Source organism: Manis pentadactyla, chromosome 3 (assembly GCF_030020395.1).
Source record: "Manis pentadactyla isolate mManPen7 chromosome 3, mManPen7.hap1, whole genome shotgun sequence".
In the NCBI taxonomy this organism is placed as follows: Eukaryota; Metazoa; Chordata; class Mammalia; order Pholidota; family Manidae; genus Manis; species Manis pentadactyla.
Genome location: NC_080021.1, coordinates 175,740,948 through 175,761,749, shown reverse-complemented (window position 1 = coordinate 175,761,749; position 20,802 = coordinate 175,740,948). Strand labels below are relative to the sequence as shown.

At 40.1% G+C, this 20,802-nt stretch overlaps 1 protein-coding gene across 10 annotated transcripts in view; it reads left to right on the top strand.

The window, feature by feature from the left end:
• Nucleotides 1–20,802, top strand: part of ELAVL2 (ELAV like RNA binding protein 2) — a 164,883-nt gene that overhangs the window by 27,329 nt on the left and 116,752 nt on the right. For 2 of the 10 annotated variants that reach the window (XM_036898139.2, XM_036898134.2), the window contains exon 1: nt 924–1,166. The exons of 3 other annotated variants lie outside the window; for them this stretch is intronic. Coding sequence is in view for 4 of the 7 variants with exons in the window: in XM_036898126.2 (XP_036754021.1) it covers nt 1,512–1,564 (53 nt within the window). In the remaining 3 variants the exon portion in view is untranslated. Of the gene's footprint in view, nt 1–923; nt 1,167–1,475; nt 1,565–20,802 lie in introns of those variants that run through there. 5 more of the 10 variants (XM_036898127.2, XM_036898123.2, XM_036898126.2 and 2 more) reach the window with 4 other exon arrangements.

The following is a 20,802-nucleotide window of genomic DNA, read 5'->3' as shown; positions in this document are numbered from 1 at the left end:
ACGTAGTTTTTAGGGGGAAGGGTTAAAAAAAAAAAGCCCTTGTAATGAAAAGAAAAGGAAAAAAAAGCCCAAACACTAGAGGTGCTCTCGTAATTAAGAAGCTGAGCAGGTGTAAAAACGTGCTCCCGCCTCGTGGCTCGGGGTCGGTTTTGACTCCCAGTCGTGGGGCTGGGTCTGAGGGCAGGCACAGGTTTTCCTGCGGAAAAGCGATTGAGCAGGCCGTGGGGGCGGGCCAAGGCAAGGCAGCAAAGCGACGCCCCCTCAGTGAAGAGTTGGCCATTTCGGGGCTTTGGAGTGTGTATTGGGGGACGTTGGAAGGATGCGGCGAGCGGCAGGCGCTTTTATAGTAGGGAGCAGGATTTCCTACTCTGTGTTTAAAGCAATGTATAGCACCCCGCACAGGTACCCGGGGCTTATTTGAACGTCATAATCCATCTAGAGAGGCTGAAAAGGGGCAGCGGGAGCTAAGCTTTTAGTTTTTTGCCGAGGGACAGGACCCTTCTACTGTGAAGTAGGGAGAAAAAAAGAGCCTTTTAACTCTATTTGCTGTATATGTGTGTGTGTGTATGTGTATACACTTGACACACATATATATCAAAGTAACCCCCGAGCGAATTGCTTCGACTCTCCGTTAGCGCCCAGAGCCTCGGGGTTTGCAAACTCGCACCTTGAAGCGGCGGGCGCGCGGCGCTCTCCGCGCTACCAGAGGAACCTGGTCACGGAGCTTGCTTCGAATCGAAGCCGGGAGGCGCGGAGCCGAGCGGCCGCAACCGGGCGTCCTCCCACAGGCACCGACCCTCTGGGCTGCCGTGGAGGGCACGCGCCGGCGGCAGCAGCCGCGGCGCCGCGAACTCGCCGCCGGCTCCGCCTCCTGGCGCTCCTCCGAGGAAGCCCCTCCTCCCCGCCCCGCTACAAACGGCGGGACCGCGGCGTCCGGGCGTCACTGAGGCAGCTGCGGGCCGGGTAAGGAGGCCGGTCGCCGGCGCCGCGCGGGTGGGGCGGGAGTGCCGCCGGGTTCCAGTCCGTCTTCCCGTCACCGCCAGGACTGGGGACACCGCTGCCGCCGCCACCTCTTTCCCGCGGAGCCCACCCGGAGCGACTCCTCCGCGGCCGTGCTGACAGCCGGCGGCGCGAGCCGTAGTAGCTGCAGCTCCGAGGCGTAGCAGGCAAGTGCTGGGAGCGTGGGGGTGGGGCGGAGAGGGCCGGCACGCCGCCTGGCCGCAGGTCCTTTTGGACGCCCTGGCTAAGGACTGTGCGCGCTGCCGCACCGCCGTGCGGAGTCCGGCTTCCGCTTGGCGGTAGCCCTAATCCGGGTTTAGGGCGGGAGCGCAGGTGGGGGCGGTGGAGGCTGTGCACGCGAAGTTCCTAGAGCTCGTCCCCGTGAGGCGGGAGTAGAGGGAATTGGGCGCCTCGGGAGGCGGCACCGCCCCTCCTTGGGCACAAGCTGCTTGGGGGTGGCGGGAGCCGAGCGGGGCCAGTTCAGTTGCGCTGGGCAGCGTGCGCAGGCCTGGATGTTTCCGCGAACCGCCGCGCATAGCGCGAGAGGAACTGCGCCGAGACGCAGGTGAGTGTATTGGAGGGAAAGTGGGGGAGGAGGCTTTTCTAGAAAAAGGGCAGGATTCCTGTGGAGGACTGTCAGCCCCGCCTTGTGGGACGCTGTGCGCACCGGGTTCTCCAGCAGGGTGGTGTCTGGTGTCGTGCCCACTTAGGACGGCGCCTCCTCGCGCGTGGTCCTTGGAGCTCCAGGGGTGTCTCGAGACTTGGAACCACGCATTGTGCGGAGGTGGCACGGATTCTGGGTGGTCCGAGCAGAGCAAAGCGAAATCCCCGGGGCTCTCTCCCCCTTGCGCCGTGTTAGGTGAGTCCGGGCGCAGCCGCGCGAGGTCGCCGCTCACATCTCCGGTTTGCGCGCTAGCGGTGCGCTGGGCGGGAATCGCGGGGTGGGCGAGGCAGGGCCTCCGGGAGGCACGCTGCCGGCTTTGGCTCGCTCGCTGTAGTTGCGGGAGGTACACCTCCAGCTGCGGCCTCGTGCACGGACGTATGTTCGTGCGCTGGTGAGATTGGTAGAGTCTTGCGCGGACCAGCATTGGTTCACTATCAGGTGCTCCTCCAGTGCTCGTGACAATGACCAGCAAAGTCGTTCCACGGGTTTCCTTCAAAGCCTACTTGTTATGATAGAGGCCCGAGCGCAAAGCCTTGTCTGTAGATGTGAGCTACCAGCATGGAGTCGCAGTTGTCCAGATGGTCATTTAAAATAGTGTTCATTTCAAATATCATCTTTATGATAACATTTTTAACTCCCAACTTCTCTGTATACGAAAGTATGAGAAAAGGACTTGTTACCAGCGATGTACTCTTCTTTATTCCCTCACCCAACGAATGGTACTTAATAATGTCTAATGAAATACCTCCGTCAAGGACAAAGAGCTTTCTAAAACTTAATTTTTCGGTTGACCTACCAATAATAATTCTGTCCTCATAAAAATGTAGCTCAGGCCCCAAAGTTATGGAAGGTAAGTCCATTTACAACCACTTGAATACAAGTTAAGGTATTATATCCCCCATTCCCTAAGTAAAATCGGTTTAAGTACTTGCTAGTTGTCCTTGAACACAATTTTCTCAAAAATCATTTCCCCACGGTCGTTTGAATTTTTCATTTTGTGGTAAGGTTGCATTGGTGGAAGCTGACCTGGAGTCTCCATTTTGTTGAGCAGGGTGGAAATGCTTTCCTAGATCCTCTTTTTTCGTCCAGACCTTTGGGTCTAGAAATGGTGACTATTTTGCTGGGTGGACTGGAATGTTACTACATTTGTTTTTGGCCTGTTTTTTTTGAGGGGTTTGTAGGAATGTTGACTTAACACTGCTCAGGTGCAGCGGGTGCATACTTACAGAAAGTGCCTTTGGAAATGAGGGTGAAAAAGAGGAAGAGGGGACAAGAAGAAAACAGGTGGATAATGGCTGGGGTGGGGTGGAAAAACTAGATTATGAAGAAACACATTACACCCCATTTTCTCGGACTCCTTTTTTCTTTTCCTTCTTGAGAGAATATTCTTGTATTGTGTGATCAAAACTAGCCCCTTACTGCATTTTTGGGTAACTTGGTGCTGCCACCTTTCGGGAGAGAGGTTCTATTTCCCCTCTAAGGCAGAGCCTTAGGTATTTAGTGTCCCGTTCTCCCAGGTCTAGGGGTTTCGTCCACTGGGTAGTGTTTGCTCTTAGGAATCATGTCAGTCAGCTGTTTTAAGCTGAACACATTCTCCACGGTTCTAGAAAATTTTAGTTTTAGCATATGCCCCTAGAATAGATGAGGTACCCAAAACTTGTCAGTGTAGGTCAGGTCCCATCTGTTACTCACTACTGAACTTTGTTTTCCTTTTTTCTAGTTCAGGATGTGTTGTTACTTTTTTGTTTTTGATTTGTTGGTTAATGCTTCTGCACCAGAGGAACAAGGTCTTTCTCTATCTGGGTTTTGGTATTTTTAGTTAAGACCCAGCTCCCAGTGGGTTAGAGAAGAACAGTGCGCTAAGTGGCATTTATACTAGTCTATTCTTTAATCCAGCCTTTTAGTCTTTGTACACAGATGTTCCTGGCTGAATTCTTGTTACCACTTTCAGCGATTCCAGCCTTCTGTGCTTTTTCTTGTTAACATGGTTATAATTTTTAAAAATACTGCTTTCTTCCCCAACCTCTTTTTCTCTTCTCTCTTAGAAGCAAGTTCCAGGTTCTCTTTAAGAACACAACAAAGCCATTCAGAAAGCCCTGACTTCTAAGATGGTATCAACCGTTTTTTCTCTGATGAAAAACAAACAAACAAACCATTATGCTTATCAGGCATTAGCATGGCACAAAGAGCGCCACCGTGGCAAATTACTCTTCATGTTCTTTCTCCCCAAAGGTCTGGATACCGAAATAGCATCCTACCAATTATCAAGGCTGACTTTACCTTTCACCTTTTTGATTGTTTGGTCTACATGGTAGGGTCAGTTTTTTTGCTCTCATTTGAAGTCTTATTAAATCTATGTCATCACATTCTTATTGTCACCTTTGTCAGCAGTAATGTTTATTTGGGAATAAGGGAGGCTAGCGATCAGCAATATTTAGCCTGGTCAGGTTATCTTTTGTGTAGCAATGGGGGGCTTTATAGGTGAGATGGTATGGGGCCTGGATGGTGTGCCACCCTGTGGAAAACTTGCCCATAGCAGTCCACCCCAGCTCTTTCTATTTCTGTGGATACTAAGCTGGATAGGCCCATAGGTACCACATTTGAGGTTTTTAATTTTATTTTTAAGCGTTGGTACTTGGAAGCTGGACCACTTTTGGGCCTGTGAGCTGTGCACGCGTAACTCCTCTCCATTGAAATTCTTAATTTTTGAACAAGGGATTCCATACCTTCATTTTGCACTGGGACTCATGGATTATGGGGCTTATCCTGGCGAGAGGCTTTCTTGATTGTTACTATTAATTGCGTATATAATTGCTGCTTTATGCTAATGTATTATACAGAACTGTTTGAAAGAGAAGGCTTTCTGCTCAGTAATAGAAATATGCAGTGGTGATGCCACGCCCAACTCTTGAATTAACTCTGTGGAGGACATTAGATGCACAGAATGTCCTAGTGCTTTGACCAGTTTCATTTTACAGATGTGGAAGTCTTCACTGGTTCTGGTTACTCACAGAACTTGCATGATGTGTGTTTAATGCCAAATCATTGTTTTCTTGTTTCTAATTTGGGAACAATGTTTATTGTGTTACTTATTTGATTCTGGGCACTAATTGATTTGCAACAGTAGTCAATTTTTCTTGATTTCAAATTATGCTACATTGAAACAGAAGGCACTAAGGCTTCAAAGGCAATAAATAATTTGTTTTAAGGCTCTTGTGTACCAAAAGATACATGTTTTGTTATGGTTTAAGTAGGATTGGTAACTTTTGGCATCTGAACTAAAAATAGGAATTAGTATAGTAAAATCCTGTATAGGTTTTATGGAGTATTTAGGAAATTTTTTACTAACAAGAAATGAACAGGTTTGGTTTTCAGCATGATTGTATATCGTAACTTTAATTTTGTGAGGTCACAGGAATTTTTTTTTAAGAAATGATGACTTTCTGTATCTCTAGCCTTGTGTTCCATTGTATCAAACAAAAGGTTGACTTTTCTGTAAGCAACACCTTTAGGTGCATTTCAGTAGTCATCCTCCCCTTTAATACCAATGCTGAGTCTCCAGAGATTGGTTTAAATAGAAATACCTATTTTGGTAAAGTTATTATTTATTTTTTGTGAGCCACAGGTTAGGCTTTGAATGCATCAATTTCAGTGACACTCTTAACTGTATGTTTTCCTTTTGAAAGCAGCTGAACAGTTTTGTGTGATGATAGGTAAGGGTTTTCCATGTAAGAAATCTTCATGGAGAGGAGAATAGATACTCTGGGAACTGGAATAGGTAAAATAACCAAGGAGGTCATAGGAATAGGTGGTGTAGGGCTAAACCCAAACCAATTTGGAGGCTGTTTCCTTTTTTTTTTTAAACTTGTACTTTCTCTTAGAACTTGTCTGTATTACTGATTTTCCATTATGTAAGTTTCTGACTGAAAATGAAAAGCAATTAAGGTTTGAGACCCCCTTCCCCAGTTTTAGAAATTGTTCATTGTAAAACTGGACGATTTTGCTTAATAGACTTACGTATTGTGAAACAGTTATAGTTAAATGGTGTTTTTTTTTTTGAAACATATTGAAGATTTTACTTTACATCAGATAAGCCCTGAGCTTCTGAATTGGATGGAGTATCTGCGTATTTTTCCCTTGTCTAATCTAATAGTGGTAGATTCATCCCAGGCTTTCTCCCTTGACTTAAAAAAGAAGTCTGTTTCATAAAAAAGGAAATTTATATTTCATACGACTAGCTTTTCTTTTCCTGCAGATACTTTGTTGTCGTGCTGTTCATTGCTGGAGATTATTTCAGCAACTTTAAGGAGTATATTAATACAATATTGCAAAACCCCCTATTTTCATAAATAGCAAACTGATTAATTGTTCTTTCAGGATGGGTTTTCATTTCATTCCATTTTGCTTTCTCACTTAGCAGTGGTCAAATTCACTTCAAGCTTCAGTAGACATTTCCTTCTTTAAGAGAAAAGGGCAATAGTTGTTTTGAAAGTCTTAGTTTTCCTGTATTTATTATGGAGTCAATATAAAATTAAAATTTCTTAATGTTAAGTTCTCAGTCTCTCTGAGCATCTGAAGAAAGCTGGGGGCCCCTCTCTCTGTAGAGAAATGCTCATACACTGAAATTTCCATACAATTTTTTACTCTTTTGCCCTCTGGAGTAAAGTGATTAAATGAGGTTTTATTTGGGAAATAAAGACTTTAAAAAAAGTTGAAATCATCTTCTTACAGTATGATGGCAGGCAAAGTCATTCAGATCAGTTCTTTTGTCTTCTGTAGTGTTAGCGATGTGGACTTTAGCTTTCATAGAAGGTGAACCCTCAGCTTTGTCTCCTCAAAGTGTTTTAAAATCCATTCTGATTTTGTAAACAAATATTACACACATAAGGTCTTCTTGTGAGCATGATGCCGCCAGTTTAGCTACTGAGTTGTCTTGCCTCAGTAGGTTTTGTCACTTAGGTTGAAATTCTTAATTTAGCAGAGCCAGGTGGAAAATACTAGGCCAGAAGTCTAAAGTTTCTGTTTGGTTTTGGCTCAATTACTTATGTCCTTGGTTTTCTTAACCTTTCTTTGAATATAAAACCTCATCCTCCACATCTCCAGGACAGGGTGAATATGAACATATTGAAATACAAGACTTTTGGCAGTGGAATGGCAGTGTTTACTGAACTGGAAGGGTGGTGATAGGTGATAGTTTCATATATTTGGCCTTCAATGTATTATTATTAACCATTGTTTGTAGTGATTCTACATAACATACCATCATAAAATGTCTATTTCTGTCAAGGAAAAAGGGAAAATTTCCAGGCCATAGGGAGGCTTTTGGAAAATTGTGACTCTGAACATGTAAGTATGGAAATAGATCTATCTATCTGTGATGATGGTATTTGGAAGGTTAAAATACATTTTTTCTTGACTATATGAATAATGCTCCAAAAAATTACATGTGAAATTACAAGAAGTTAGCCAGCTAACTTTTCCAGGAATATAAATATCTTAATTTAAATTTTCCATAGAGATCAAAATCTTAATTTAAGCGTTTATATTAAAATAACCAGTCTGTATTTTCCTGATTTGAATTTTGTTTCATCTCTTATCAAGGATCTATTCCTATGTGTTACAAAATGGAATTTGCACATAAATACATTTTTCCCAGCTTGTTTCAATGCCTGCTCACCACCCCAAATGAAAAGTCATTGATGGATGCCCTGTCAGGCTAGTTATTAGAAATTGCTCACTTGTTCAGCTTTTAAAGGATATTTAACACTTTTTTATTCTTTGGATGTCATTTGTGTGTATCAGAAGTCCAAGAGGTATTTCTCAAAGCAAATAAATAACAGTGTATTTGAAAATAAATTCAGTGAATTGGGTAAGGTGGGGAAAATACTGCGAGAACTGATAGTGTGCTTAATCGTGAGTTTCTTCTGAGAAAGCTTTTGAAAGTGAGATTCTCCTATTTCACGGATGTTGCTTCTCCAAGGGAGGTACTTCTGGTGATGTGAGGGCCACCCACCTTTATTGCACAGCTGTATAGAATATTTTAAATGTTGCAAAGTTTGTTACAGAGTGGGCAAGTTTTTATAACCTATTCCCAGGTAAGGCCTATTTCTGTGTGGGTTTACTCAACGCTGCTTTCTCTCCCCGAGGTGCTGCTTACTGGTCACTGACTTATTTTGTTCAAATCCTTAAGGTCCTTTCTGGCCTATAGCTATGAATGACTCATGGACTTTTTCCAATTACCGGGTCATCAGTGCTTTTGACTTTCACCCCTCCACTGCCATCACCTCTGCAAGGAACTTGAACTGCCCACAACCTTTCTTTACACCCCTGTGCTGGCTCTCTGTCCCTTAGTCACCTGACTGTACTTCTGAGCCCTGTGCTAGTTCTACTTCTAGCCTGGTAATTCTGAGTCGGGTGCAGCCTACTCACTTGTCCCTTTATTTGCATTTTTGCATTGGTTCTTAAGCATTCTGCTACATTTCACTCACTGAAGAATAAATACCTTATGTGACCAAGTGAATTGCTGCTATTAGAGGATGAAACGGAGAAACAGATATCCATGGATAAGTAGTTTGGGCCACAGGTCCCAAATGGTAGACCATGGTCTGTAGCTATTCTATTTGACCTGAACTCTCTCTCTCTCTCTCTCTCTCTCTATATATATATATATATAGATACACACATATACATGTATATGAATATATCTTTTTTCTAAGTAGTGAATTATAGACTTAGGTGTTGGGAAATATCATATGTCTATAGCCATATTTCATGTGTCTTATTAAATGGTTGGAAGGGTGGAAGCAACACTGAGTCCGTATTGATCAGCTACACCCTTCAGAATGGGGCATAGTTTGTTTCACTTGCAAAAGATTACTGCCTGGCCTTTGGGGGTATTTGAGTTTGTGATTCCAATACTATGTATGGCTCCTGAAGCCATGAGAATTAAAATGTTTCCTTAAATATAAAGACAAAGGCAGTAGTCCTAACGATTTCATATTCTTTTAATTTTGTGTTTACAGGTAAGGTTTGAATTATGTTAGATTGCCTCTTACAAGTTTAGATCTTGTGGTCTCCTTTACTTTGTTAGCAAAATTTTGGACCTTCCTTAATCCCTGGTGGTAAGCCAATTCATCCTTTCTTTACAAGGTGTGCTTCCATCAGTTCATCTTGCCTTGTCTCCGCTCTCCCTAGGATTTAACACCTACCCCCTGTTGGGAATGGGGTTTTCTTTCTGCCCCTTCACTGTTTATATTGAGAGATGCTTTGGGGTCAGCAAAACTTGATTGGTGCTGTGAAAAGTACTAGGATGTCATGAACTGTTCAAGAGAGACCCATGGCCCACCTGCTAACCTCACTGCTGATGGTGTCAGCTTAGAAAAGCTGTAAAAAAGAGCTGATAGGAGAGGTTACCAGGTGTGAGGTTTATATGTGTATTGTTTCTCTGCTTCTCCCTTTTCTTTCTTTCTTTTTTTTTTTTTTAGTCTTCAGACTTTTCTCTCCCAGTCTAGAAACAGCAGGGCAGCTTCAGCAAAGCTTTTTCCCATTTGTGCAGTAGAGCAAGCTGATGCTCCAGCAGAAGTAGAAAGAAGCTTTGCATATCATGTTTGGACCAATGCTGTAATTTTATTTTACAGTAAGGAAGGTGGATATTATTTATCTACTTCTGAGCATAATAGCACAATTTGAATAGCAGAGAGCAACTTCGGTGTATGTTAATGTCTAGTGAGATGAATACAGATGAATGCTAAGTAAGTAGAAAATGTTAGTGTGGAACCTTTCTTCTGGTGATTTCAAGCACTTACATTTCTAGTTAACTTTTTTCCAGCCTGGAAAACAGATACGAAGATCTGTTTTATCAACCTAGTATTAATGTAGCTTCTGAGAAAGGAACAATGCCTATAAAGCCTTGCTCTCTTGGCAGCCACTTGAGCTAGGCCGGTCACAACGAGGAGTTAGAATGTGTCCCTGTGTTGAATATCTTAGTAAAACCCTTCAGAATAATAGGAGCTTAATGCTGGCAGTTTTTTAAATTGCCATGTTCTCCAGCCCAGCCAAATTTTTTTGATATTTGGGGTGTGAGGAAAAGTGTATTCTTATTTTCAAAACCTCATTTTGAATTAGCTGTATATAGTTTTAAAAAATAATTATTGTAGGTGTATTCTGAATGTATTTTGAAGAGGCATTTAAAAAGAACTCTTGGTACCAAGCATCTTCCTTGATTATATGATTCTTTTAGACAAATATGTTGCTTATTTTGATGTATCCTGGAGCATTTGTTTGAGGGGCTTCCAAGGTGAAGGGCTTCCTTACTGGGTGGAGGTTGGGAATTGAGAATTGGCTAAAAAAAAAAAAAAGATGAAAAACATGTTTTATTTCCGTAAAGGTTGAGCATCATTGTCATGGAGCTTTTGTGTAATAGGAAAGGCTTTGGTATATGTGGGCTGGTGGTTAAATCAGAGTCTTGGCCTTTTCGAAATTTGTCTAAATTTGTTTCTTTTAGTTAAAGGTTTTAAAAAAATGTCTTCACATTTCTTGTATTGGGACTGTGCTTACAATCCCGGAAGATGGCATAATACTTACTGTTTCATTATACATTATTACTGAGGGTTTGGTGCTGAGAGAGCTTTAGAGAATTTTCTAAAGCATCCTTGTTCTCATATTCCTTGGTCTGTCTGCTTAAGGAGATGTGGTAGAAAGTGATGATTTAAAAGGTGTCACAAGCCTCTGCCCCCAACCCCAAGTTTAATTGCATTTGAGGAATTAAGAAAAGGGACACATCTCTGTAGTTTGGGCATTAGGAATATGGTGGCCAGGTTGTGGGCAGCAGTGTGTAGCTTTTCTTGGTCAGTTCTGTGTATGTATTTATTTGCTTAGTTGTTTTGATTCCCCCTCCTCCTCTTCCACCCATATCATTTTTGTGCCTTTTGATTCTCTTTTGTGGTATGAGTATTTCCTAGTTTGCCAGGAGCCTAGTCACAGGTGGAGGATATTTATTCAGTGCAGAACCTGCTGAGTTTTAAGTTGAGGCTGAAAAGAGATGCCTCTGTGACTGTTAATTTTATGCTATGTCCCAGGAAGAACAGATCCGAGGCATGTGTATATGGAACTTGATGAAGCCCCCAGCTTTGTCCCTATAGTCTTATTCTCTCAACAGCCTGATGTGCCAGCATCCTATTCTGGGCTTACCATTTGTTTTTCAAAACATCTAGGACAAAGTCATAAAGATTATGTAACATTTTTTTAGCTCCTTCCTTCTTGGTATAGTTGCAGTAGCAGAAAGCAAGTAGCAGGTCAGAAGCTGGGATGCTTTAAAGGGCACTGATCTGCACCTTCTCCTCAAGTCTTCCTCGTGCCTAAGACAGTATCTGCCAGGAGCATAGGTTGTCAAGGCTGCTGACTAGCTTTCTCATGCCACTTCTTGCTTGGTTTTCTCAGGTGTACTTGTGGCTTTTTACATTACTTTTTTTTTTTAATTCTGAAAGGTGATTGAACAGCCTGTATAGTGAGTGCTTCATCTCCCTGGTTTGCTGGAGAGGCTTATTTTCTAAGTTGGAACTAGCTGTTTGGGGATAATATATATTCTTGCTTTTTAGACTTAAAAAAGTTTGGCTAACCCGATAGCTATTGTTTTGTGGCAAGTAGAGGGCAAAGTGTGATTTCATGGTGAGCAACATAGTTTGTCATCTAGAGAAAGACAATGAAGAGATGAGGGTTTTTCCTTTTGTACAACCTCTAAAGTTACTTAAAATTCTTGCCTCTTGAGAATGCAGTTAGAGTAAGAAAACTTGTATAGACAGTCAAGTTGGTGACGTATTGGGAAGGGGCAACAAGGAGCTGCCTGTTCATAGTTGCTGACGGACCTGTTAGGACATAAAAACAGGTGGAGTCAGTAAATGAAGATGGTGTATACACAAAATGATGCACTAGGAGATGAAAAGAGTTACTTTAATAACAGCAATGACACCCAGTGTTTCTGTTCTTCTAGAACCTTACTATAGCTTCATGGGTCAATCAATTTATAGATAAGGAAAATGAGGCTCAGAGGTCAGGTGTTTGCTCAAGGATTCAACCTACTGCCTAGTTAGTTCTGTGGCTGTTACTTCAGTACCTTTTCCCATGGACTCCAGAATGATGTCCTTTCTACTTCTGGTAGTTCTGCTGGGTGTAGTTTAAGTTGATTGAGGCTAGACATTCAGATCCAAGAGGCAGCTGAGCAACTGTATCTCATCTCCTGACCTTATTGTTTGGCTCCTTAGTGGTGGGGCACTTGTGACAGGTTTTTGTTTCAAAAGCTTCACTCTGGTCATTTAGCGCTCCCAACAGAATGCCTACTGCTTGTTTCCCCAGGGCAAGGATTTTGACCTTGCATTATTTTAGATCTGTGACCAGGTGACTTCTGGAAGGATTCCATCACAGGCTGGCGTCTTCCTGATGGCCAGCTTCTCAACTTGCAGGATTACTTTTTGGAACCAAATGAAGGATAGATTGGTTATTTTCTATAAGAAAGGGAATGAAGACACTGTCTTCAGACTTAACTTTTGGATGCTCTTAAAATCAAGACAAACGATTGAAATACTGTATATTCTTTTTCCAGTGAGAGTGACATTGAGATAACCCTAGCTCATGGTAGTAGAGAATCTGAAAGGGGGCTACTCCCTAAATTTGTTAAGTTTCTGAAACTGTTTTCCAAATCTGGTGGGTTTTTAGAGACACAGCTGTTTCTGTTCTGAGAAAAAAGTCATAGGCTAGGTATTAAGGGGATGTATAATGTCTACACTTGAATCAACAAAACATTCACCCAGTAAAGACTGTTTTTGATTCATCTTGTTTCTCCAACTGTCAGAAAAATTGGTCGGAGGGTGGATGGGGAATACAGATTCAGGATAGTATTTTTGTTCTTCCCTAGGAAGGGGATATGTGTCTTGTTTATTAACTCTGTCACTTATATCTAGTGTGTTACTGTTTGTAGTAGAAATTCAGGAAATATTTCTTCACTTGAACTCAAAGTTTGAAATACAGATAACAGGGGAAAAGTGAGATAATACAGTACTTGAAACTCACTATCAATTGAGATTTTATTTGCATCTGTAGGTAAACTGGATGATAGGTGATCTTAGAATTTTAATCACTGCAAGGTTATTTTTAAAAAAATACTGCTTTTAACTATTGCCATATTTCCCTAAGTCTTAGATGTATAATTTTTACATTGTTTTTGAATCTCATGGTATGTCCCTTAATGTAATGATTTTATTTTCCGTGAAGTTAGTGGTACATCTTTTAGTCCATGATGTCTTAGAATTGGGAAACTGAGGTAGCTGCTTGTTAACTAATGTTCTTTGGTTGCTTATCTCTGTGTACATTTAATTCCTTCTGGACTATAAATATTATCCTTGTGTTCTGTGAAACTGGTTTAAGCCTAAGAATAAAATCATCCAATTGTCTCTACATTACAAGCAGGGGCCTCTGGTATAAAATTGGCCCAACGGTTTGTGCACACACCAAGAGTAGAACAGGAGTCAGGTAGAATCCTGCCAACTTTGCTCTGTACTGTTTAGCCATGATATAGGTCATCACAAAACAAAGCAGGAGTTAAGATACAGGTGTTGAGAATTCAAAGCTGAATTGCTTTTTATATTATTTCATCTTATAGGACACCACAATCTTAAACTTTGATGAATATGTACCGATTCTCCTTAATTTCTTCTTTTTTTTTCCTGTAAGTTGGCCTAGACTACCAAAGATTCTGAATAAAATGTTTCTATAGTTCCCTAGTTCTCTTAAAAAATATAGAAACAAAGAAATTCAGGGACTTCTTGTCAAGTCCTGGGTGTCCTGTTGTCATAGTTTTTCCCAGGGAGTTTTATGGAATTTATCCACGAGGAATTCTTCATTGTGGCTGGCATTTCTTTCTCTTCCCATGATTATCTTCTGTTATTGTCTGAAGTAGTGAAGTAGTTTGGTGAAAGTATATTAAATAGCTCATGAATACTTGAAAATATTCATTATTACCCTTTTGGCAAAATACAAAATGGCTTCTTTAAATTTTTTTTCCTAGACCTATACCTTGATGGGATTTGAATTTTTATGATTGTATTGTACCTGCCTCCTGATCTTAATGGTGTTTTGTTGTCTTTTTGATCATCCACTCCTTTTTTTGGGATTTTTGATGGACCTTTTCTGCTCTGCAGTAGTTAAAATTATTTTTCCAGCTTATGTGTGAAAATTTTGCAGTTTCCTAAGTGAAAGTTCACTACTTAAGCTGTTTGTCTTCACACTGTATGTCACACACTGTTTTAAGTCTTAAGATATTCTAGTGAGGGTGATACATAGTCCTGCTGAAACTTAGAGTTTGAGGAGATATAAAAGTTTTAGGAGCTATTAATTGTGATTTTGCTATGAAAGAAAAGTCTTGGGGGCTCCTAACTTAATGTGGAGCAGTCAGGAGAGTTCATTTACCAACTTCATCTTCCCTCCCATTCACCCTTTCCCTGCCTTACACAAAGGCAGACTTCTTAGTTTTTATTTTCATAGGTATAGAATATTAGAATAGAATGGTATATTCTAAAGTTTAACTCTCTTTTTCCTGATGAATTCGTGGTGAACTTTAAATCCTGGATCTGATCCCTGCCATCTAGCTTGTATCCTGCCACAGATCTAGTCTTTTTCTTTCCAACAGCTGAAAAACAAATTAATGTTTTTTTAAGGACAACAATTAGGCAGCTTTTACAATATAAAAGTGTACAACAAATACCAAGTCCAGCAGTGAGATCTTCATTGTCTATATCCTTTATTCTGTTCACTCATGGCTTTGAAAAGTGCTGTTTCTATCTGATTTTTGAAGTATAATTTATCAGGATATTTTTTATAGCTCTTTTCCAGTGTATTAATTGAGGTGATAAAAACTAAGGAGAATTGTCTATTAAGCTTTTTGCTTGGCTTAAAGGACTTCACCAACTCACCCAAAATTATAGTTTGTCATTGGTTGAATGGCTTTATTAGTTTGTAGGTAACCTTTTATAGAACCCCTTTCTGCCACATCATGGCAACTTACCCCATTTCTTCACAATACTGTATGCTTCCCAGTATTCATTTTTAGTTTTAAGGCATTCAAACTAAAAACAAATACCATATTAATTGGGAATTGTCTTTAAAACCTTTGCTGGTATGGGAGAGGCCTGAGCATTTTTCTTTGGGAAAACTTGAAAGACATTTATCAAAAAACCTTTCTCTTAAAATGACCTGAATATCTTCTGGGCAGTCCCTTAACCCTAAAGGGCTAGGTATGTTTGTAAGAGATTGGTAGAGTCTGGAAAGTTGCTCTAAGTGATCAGAAAAAGACAAAGAAAAGGTTAACGAAAATGAGGAAGTTAATTCTCTGTGTGGCTTATTTCCTCATCTACACATATCAAAACTAAACAGTACAGTGAATTTATAACATGGTATTTTAAAGTAATATCTTACCTGCTTATTGCATCATTATACTTACTAGAATATAGTCTTAACTCATTTGTTTCTTCAGAGAAGAGAGGTAGACCCTGGTGGCTAATAGTTTTTTTTTCTTGTTTTAAATTTTATGTGATCTTTTGGAAAGTAACCAAGACATTGAATCTTTCTAGTTTATATCATCTAGAATTGTTTAACTTGAGGATAGCATTTTTTTCCAGTTGGATCATATTCCATCACAGCTTTTGGATCTCAGTTCCTTTTTCCTTAGGTGTAGTGAAGCCACTAAAAATATACACAGTAACCTCTTGATTGAGGGAACCTTGGAGAGATGTAAAAACAAGTTCAGTTCAGGAGAGGAGAATTCTAATGTTGCTCCTGGTATTGCAGGGACAGCAGGGATGAGGGAAGGGACGTCTGGAGTAACAACTTCCCTTTGCTTTGGGTGTCTTTTCAGTGGCTCTTTAAATTAGTTTGTATCTTTAGGACATGTCTTAAATGTTGTTTTCAACAAAATATGAAGCTCATCAATGTCCGTGATCCTGTCTTACAGCTTTATTTCTTGAACATAGGTGGTCCTATTTCTTTAAAATAGTAAAATTATAAAATTACACACTGCATACAAGTTTTTCTATTTGTCTTTGGTACTCTTTTGTGAATTTACCAATTGGAATTAATAAAAGTGATTAATGTTTAGGCATTTTGATGTCTTTTATTTATAGACATTACTATACAGTAGTAATTTAAGTGCTGGATAATTATTTAATATTTTAAGATAACTTTGTATTAACTGTGCTGTTTCTCTTCAGCCCTGTGAATAATTAAGACTTATCATTTTCTATATTCAGTCTTCTAGCTGGTGAATTTAACAGTTTATTTGGTCCACACAGGAAAAGATCTGGTGTGATGCTTCTGTAACATTTTGACTAGACTGAGACTGTGCCTTTTATACATATTTATGACCTATTTTACTAGGCTTCAAAGCATTCAATATTAAAAAACATTTTGCTTCAGGAATGGACTAAAGTGGCTATGCTTGCCAGGATTAAGGAGGCAGGCTCCAGAAGTGACCACTGGACCAGTCATTTAATAGCAGTATGAAACCACCTCTGGCTTTGGGAAAAATGACTGCTTTCTCCTCAGCACGTCTTTTTGGAAGGAGATAGAGAAGTTGAGGTCTAAGGTGGGTGCTCTGATCATGGAAGGCTAACCACTGCTGTGGTATATGCCTGGCTCCTGCGTGAACACACACACACACACACACACACACACACACACTCTCTCTCTCTCTCTCTCTCACACACACACACACACACACACACACACTCTCTCTCTCTCTCTCTCACACACACACTCTCACACGCACACACACACACACACACACTCTCTCTCTCTCTCTCTCTCTCTCTCTCTCTCTCTCTCTCTCTCTCTCTCTCTCCAAGGTAAGGCAGCAGCTCCATCTGGTATGTTGTAGGCCTGCCGTGACATAGAACTGTTTGTACTAAAGCAACTCATTTTAAAGCTGCAATATGTTAAATGGGCAGCCCTTCATTGAAGGCCTCCGGTATGTTGGCAGTTTATCAGCAGCAGGGTTGTGATCCTGTCACTTCTTGTTAATGAAGGCTTTTATTTAGCTTAGCAAACCATATCTCCTGTTAACATCCACTCTTTCAAATGGTAAACTTGAAAAGGGTGTTTGTAACTTCTTTAATTAGCAGCTTTCGGGTTGCTTTGGTCCTTGCTTATGATAGGCATTTAGCTGTATTCTACTGAGGGGCAACTTGGAAACACCCACCTCCACCCCAAGTGATTAAAATGCTCCCCTTTTTTTGGTTTGTTTTTCTTGAAGTGCTTCTTTATCTTTCCTCTTAGGTGGCCATTTCTTCCCGTCTCAATTTCACTTCCATTTTTAAATTCCTAGCAGGGGTTTTATCAGAACATTAGCTTTCCCAGGGCAGTGATTTGACTTTCCCAGCACTTTTGGTTATTTCTGGGAAGCCCAAGAGAATAAGTATTTTGTTTTCATATTTAATGTGAGTTTCTTATATATTCAAGGACATCAGAGAATGTTCTAACTGGAGGGGTCCTTGCTGCACAGTATTGTCCACACCCTCATGTGTAACGTGAGGGATTGATGCTAAAGATACGCTGCCTAATGTCTAATGATAAATGTCAGTGGTTGGAGACTAGACCCATGACTAGTTCTTGACTTGTCTTTCCTTCTTCCGGTACCCTCTCCTCTACACTGCTGCAGGATTTCTGCATGTTTCATTTTTTAACATGCCAACAATGCCTTGGTGGGTTGTAAATTAAGTTTTTTAGAGGGCTTTTTGGCTGCAACTAGCATAATTAAAATGCAAATAGATTATGAACCAGCAATTTCTACCTTTAAATTTATGTTTTTGCTCTATTCTATAAGGTATTTGTTGTAGGCATTGTTTGAAATGGCAAAACCCTGGAATGTTTATCAGTAGGGGATTGGTTAAATTCAGTTAATTGGTTAATTAAATAACATACCTTTGTTACAGTCATGTATAAAGAAAAAAATTTTCTATGTGCTGATATTTAAATGTAAAGTACAAAGAACATTATAGAATGATCTCTCTCTGTGTATGCATTGAAGTATTTGCTGTCCTCACCTGTACTGGTATATGTGTATGTGTTTGCTTTAAAAATGCTCAAATTACTAATGAGTCTCTTAACCTTGGGGGTGTGGTTGAAATAATTAAAGACTTCTATCTTTATTTTATATACAGTTTAGCAGTTATGGTCTATATCATTTTTTCATTTGCACAAATACCATTAACATGTAATTACTAATTATCTGAAAAGATAACCCTTGCATTAGAGGATTTTATTAATAAATTCTCAATATTCTCTTTGTATAAACTGCCTTTTAGTGTTCAGTGCCTATGTTGAGCCAAGCATTGTACCCGGTCTTTGGGAGTTGAGAAGCTATAGGATGTGGATGCTATTCATTACGTTTAAGTCTTGACAGCCCACAGACATGAGATACAGCGAGTTGACTATTGACTGTGAGAACGGGGGTTTGGTGAGCGTTGCTGTGGTAGTTGGAAAACCATTCAGGAAAACAGGTAGATGGGAGTTTCATTTTTAGGGAGGTGCTGTGTATAGGTAGAGGGATATTTTTTTTTCTTAGGAGGAAAAGAGGGGGCATAATGTACTCCTATCATATTGAGGAAACAGTTTTAACTGTTAGAGGATGTTTAGGTTTCTAGAGCATCTTGAAATCCAGGTGGGAACGTTTCCGTTTCTGTATGTTAAAGGGTATTGTAAAACCTTTGGTGTATGGGAGTAGTAGAAAGAAAACTTGAGAAGTGGAATTGGGGACAGTTTTGTAGGATGGCTTGGTGTGAGGAAAGCTGAAGGAAAGGATTTAGCAAATGCCTTTTGCTGATCTGGCAGAAGGAACCCTGGGAAGGAAAGATGCTGCTGGGCTTCAGGAGGCAAGTGGAACATGATTTGGTGCCTGATGATTGTAGAATCCACCAATGAAAAACCACTTCTTGGTGCATCCTATGTACCTTTTTTAAGGGGAGAATTGTAAGATTCACAAGTACTTTCTAAACCAAATTAGGTGTGCAACACTTGGGATGTTCATAAAGCATGTTATGAGAACTAGACTAAAGGTATATTCATGGTTTCCCTACTGTGTTACAAAAATTCTCTATCAAAGGAAGTTGAAGTGATTAAAATAACTACTGGGCTTAAAAAATAGTTTACATAGTCCAAGAGCTGGAGGAGCATCCCCCTGAAGGTAAGGAGAGCAATAGGAAACTTTTCTAAGGTTTATACATGTGTACTGAAGGAATTTACCATAAAAGAAAGCTTATTGAGCAATGACTTACACCACTGATTCTCAAACTTTTTGGCCTTAGGGCCCTTTATACACTTCAATTATAGAGGACTCCAAAGACCTCTTATGTAGGTTATATTTATCAATATTTATTGTATTAGAAATTAAGATGAGAAAGTTTAAAAATACATTCAAAATATAATAAACTCATAACATTAACAAAAGTAACATTTAAAAAGGAAGCACATGTAAAAATAGTGATGAGTGGTATAATTTTACATTGTTTTATATGTCTTCAGTGTCTCTTTTAATAGAAATGAGCTGTATTCTCATATTGTACCAGACTGAATGCAGAAGCAGGTATCTAACATTATAAAGCCTTTGGAAAACTACTATACATTCATGAGAGAATGACAAAAAGATATTACTGTGACCTCTTGGATCTATGAAAAGGCTTCAAGGACCCTCGGGTTCCCAGACAATACTTTGGGATCCACTGGGTTGGACTAATGGCTTCCTGGAAGAAACGGGGTGAGGCTCATATAAGCCTTAAAAGAAAATTTACAGTCTGTATGATAGAGAGGCACGGACAGTCATCTGTCCAGGGTAGGTGTAAATTCAAGAATAAAGTCATGGAATTAGAATACTTGAAGGTGAGGTTGTACTGTGACCACATTCTGTCAGTGGCAAGTTTTACCTTGGCTTCTTGGTTATTCCTTTCCTTACCTAAAAGTTGAGGCTGTAGACCAGCTCTCAGAAGTCCCTTGTAGCACTAACATTCTGTGATTTATTCATGTATTTTTTTTATAGTGCTCTCAACACTTGCTTTCTATAAATAAACACATGCCCACACATCTACTTACACACATCTGGAGCACTTTGGAAGGTCACATGAGCTAAAAATGCACCTTGGAGTAGTTCACATAAGCATTTTGTTTTTCCACATTGGTTTCATTGTCCTACTTTGTTGCTGAAATAGGAATTGACTAAATGGTACTGTGGGTGTATATGGAATCTTAACTTCTTTGTCAGCTGTTGAACACACCTGCACTTATTTTTCTTTTTAAATCTTCCATTGCATTTATTACCACCCCTCCCCAATCAGTCATAGATTAGGTAGGTGAGTAAGGAGGAGGAAGGTGAGATGTTATCTAGACCACCTTTGTCAGGCAGGGCTCCACTGGTCTATTCCAGGTTGCTGAGCTTGTTGAGAGAAGAAAATGCCATAGTAGACCCTTCCCTCTTGAAAATGCAAATCTGAGTTGGGGATGGTGGGGTGCCCATTTATTTTCAGTGTGTATAATTCCACATTTATTTAATATTCTGATAGAACCTTTAAGTTTCATATTTGCTTATTTAGATATTTTCTGCATATTAATTTGGATCACAAATACCTGAATGTTTTATTGTCAAGTATTGAAGCCTTTATATATCCTGACCAAACCAAGAAATACCCATATCAGTGGCATCTAGGATTCTCAGTGTTGTTGATTACTTAAAAATGAAGTTCCTTTGCTAGGATACCTCTGGTGGGTTGTGGTGAGGGTTAAGGTATTGTGGAATTTCAGATAGCAAGAAACTTTCTCCTCTGAAAACTCTGGAATCTTTGGGGGCAAAGAGGTACTTTTATATTCTGATAGTTCCTTGTACACAGTAATACTTGTTGAGTGAATGCCAGTAAAACTTTTATTTTCTTTAAAACATAAAATTCAAGATAAGAACATTAATTATGTTTTTATTTTGGAAATCCCTTGCAAGCTGTACAAATGAAATCTTCAACCTGAGAAAATTTCTGCCTAGTTTAAAAGAAATAAGGCAGCAGTCTCAAATTTAATATACACATTATAAAAAAATTCATCTCCAGCTAGTGCTGCTT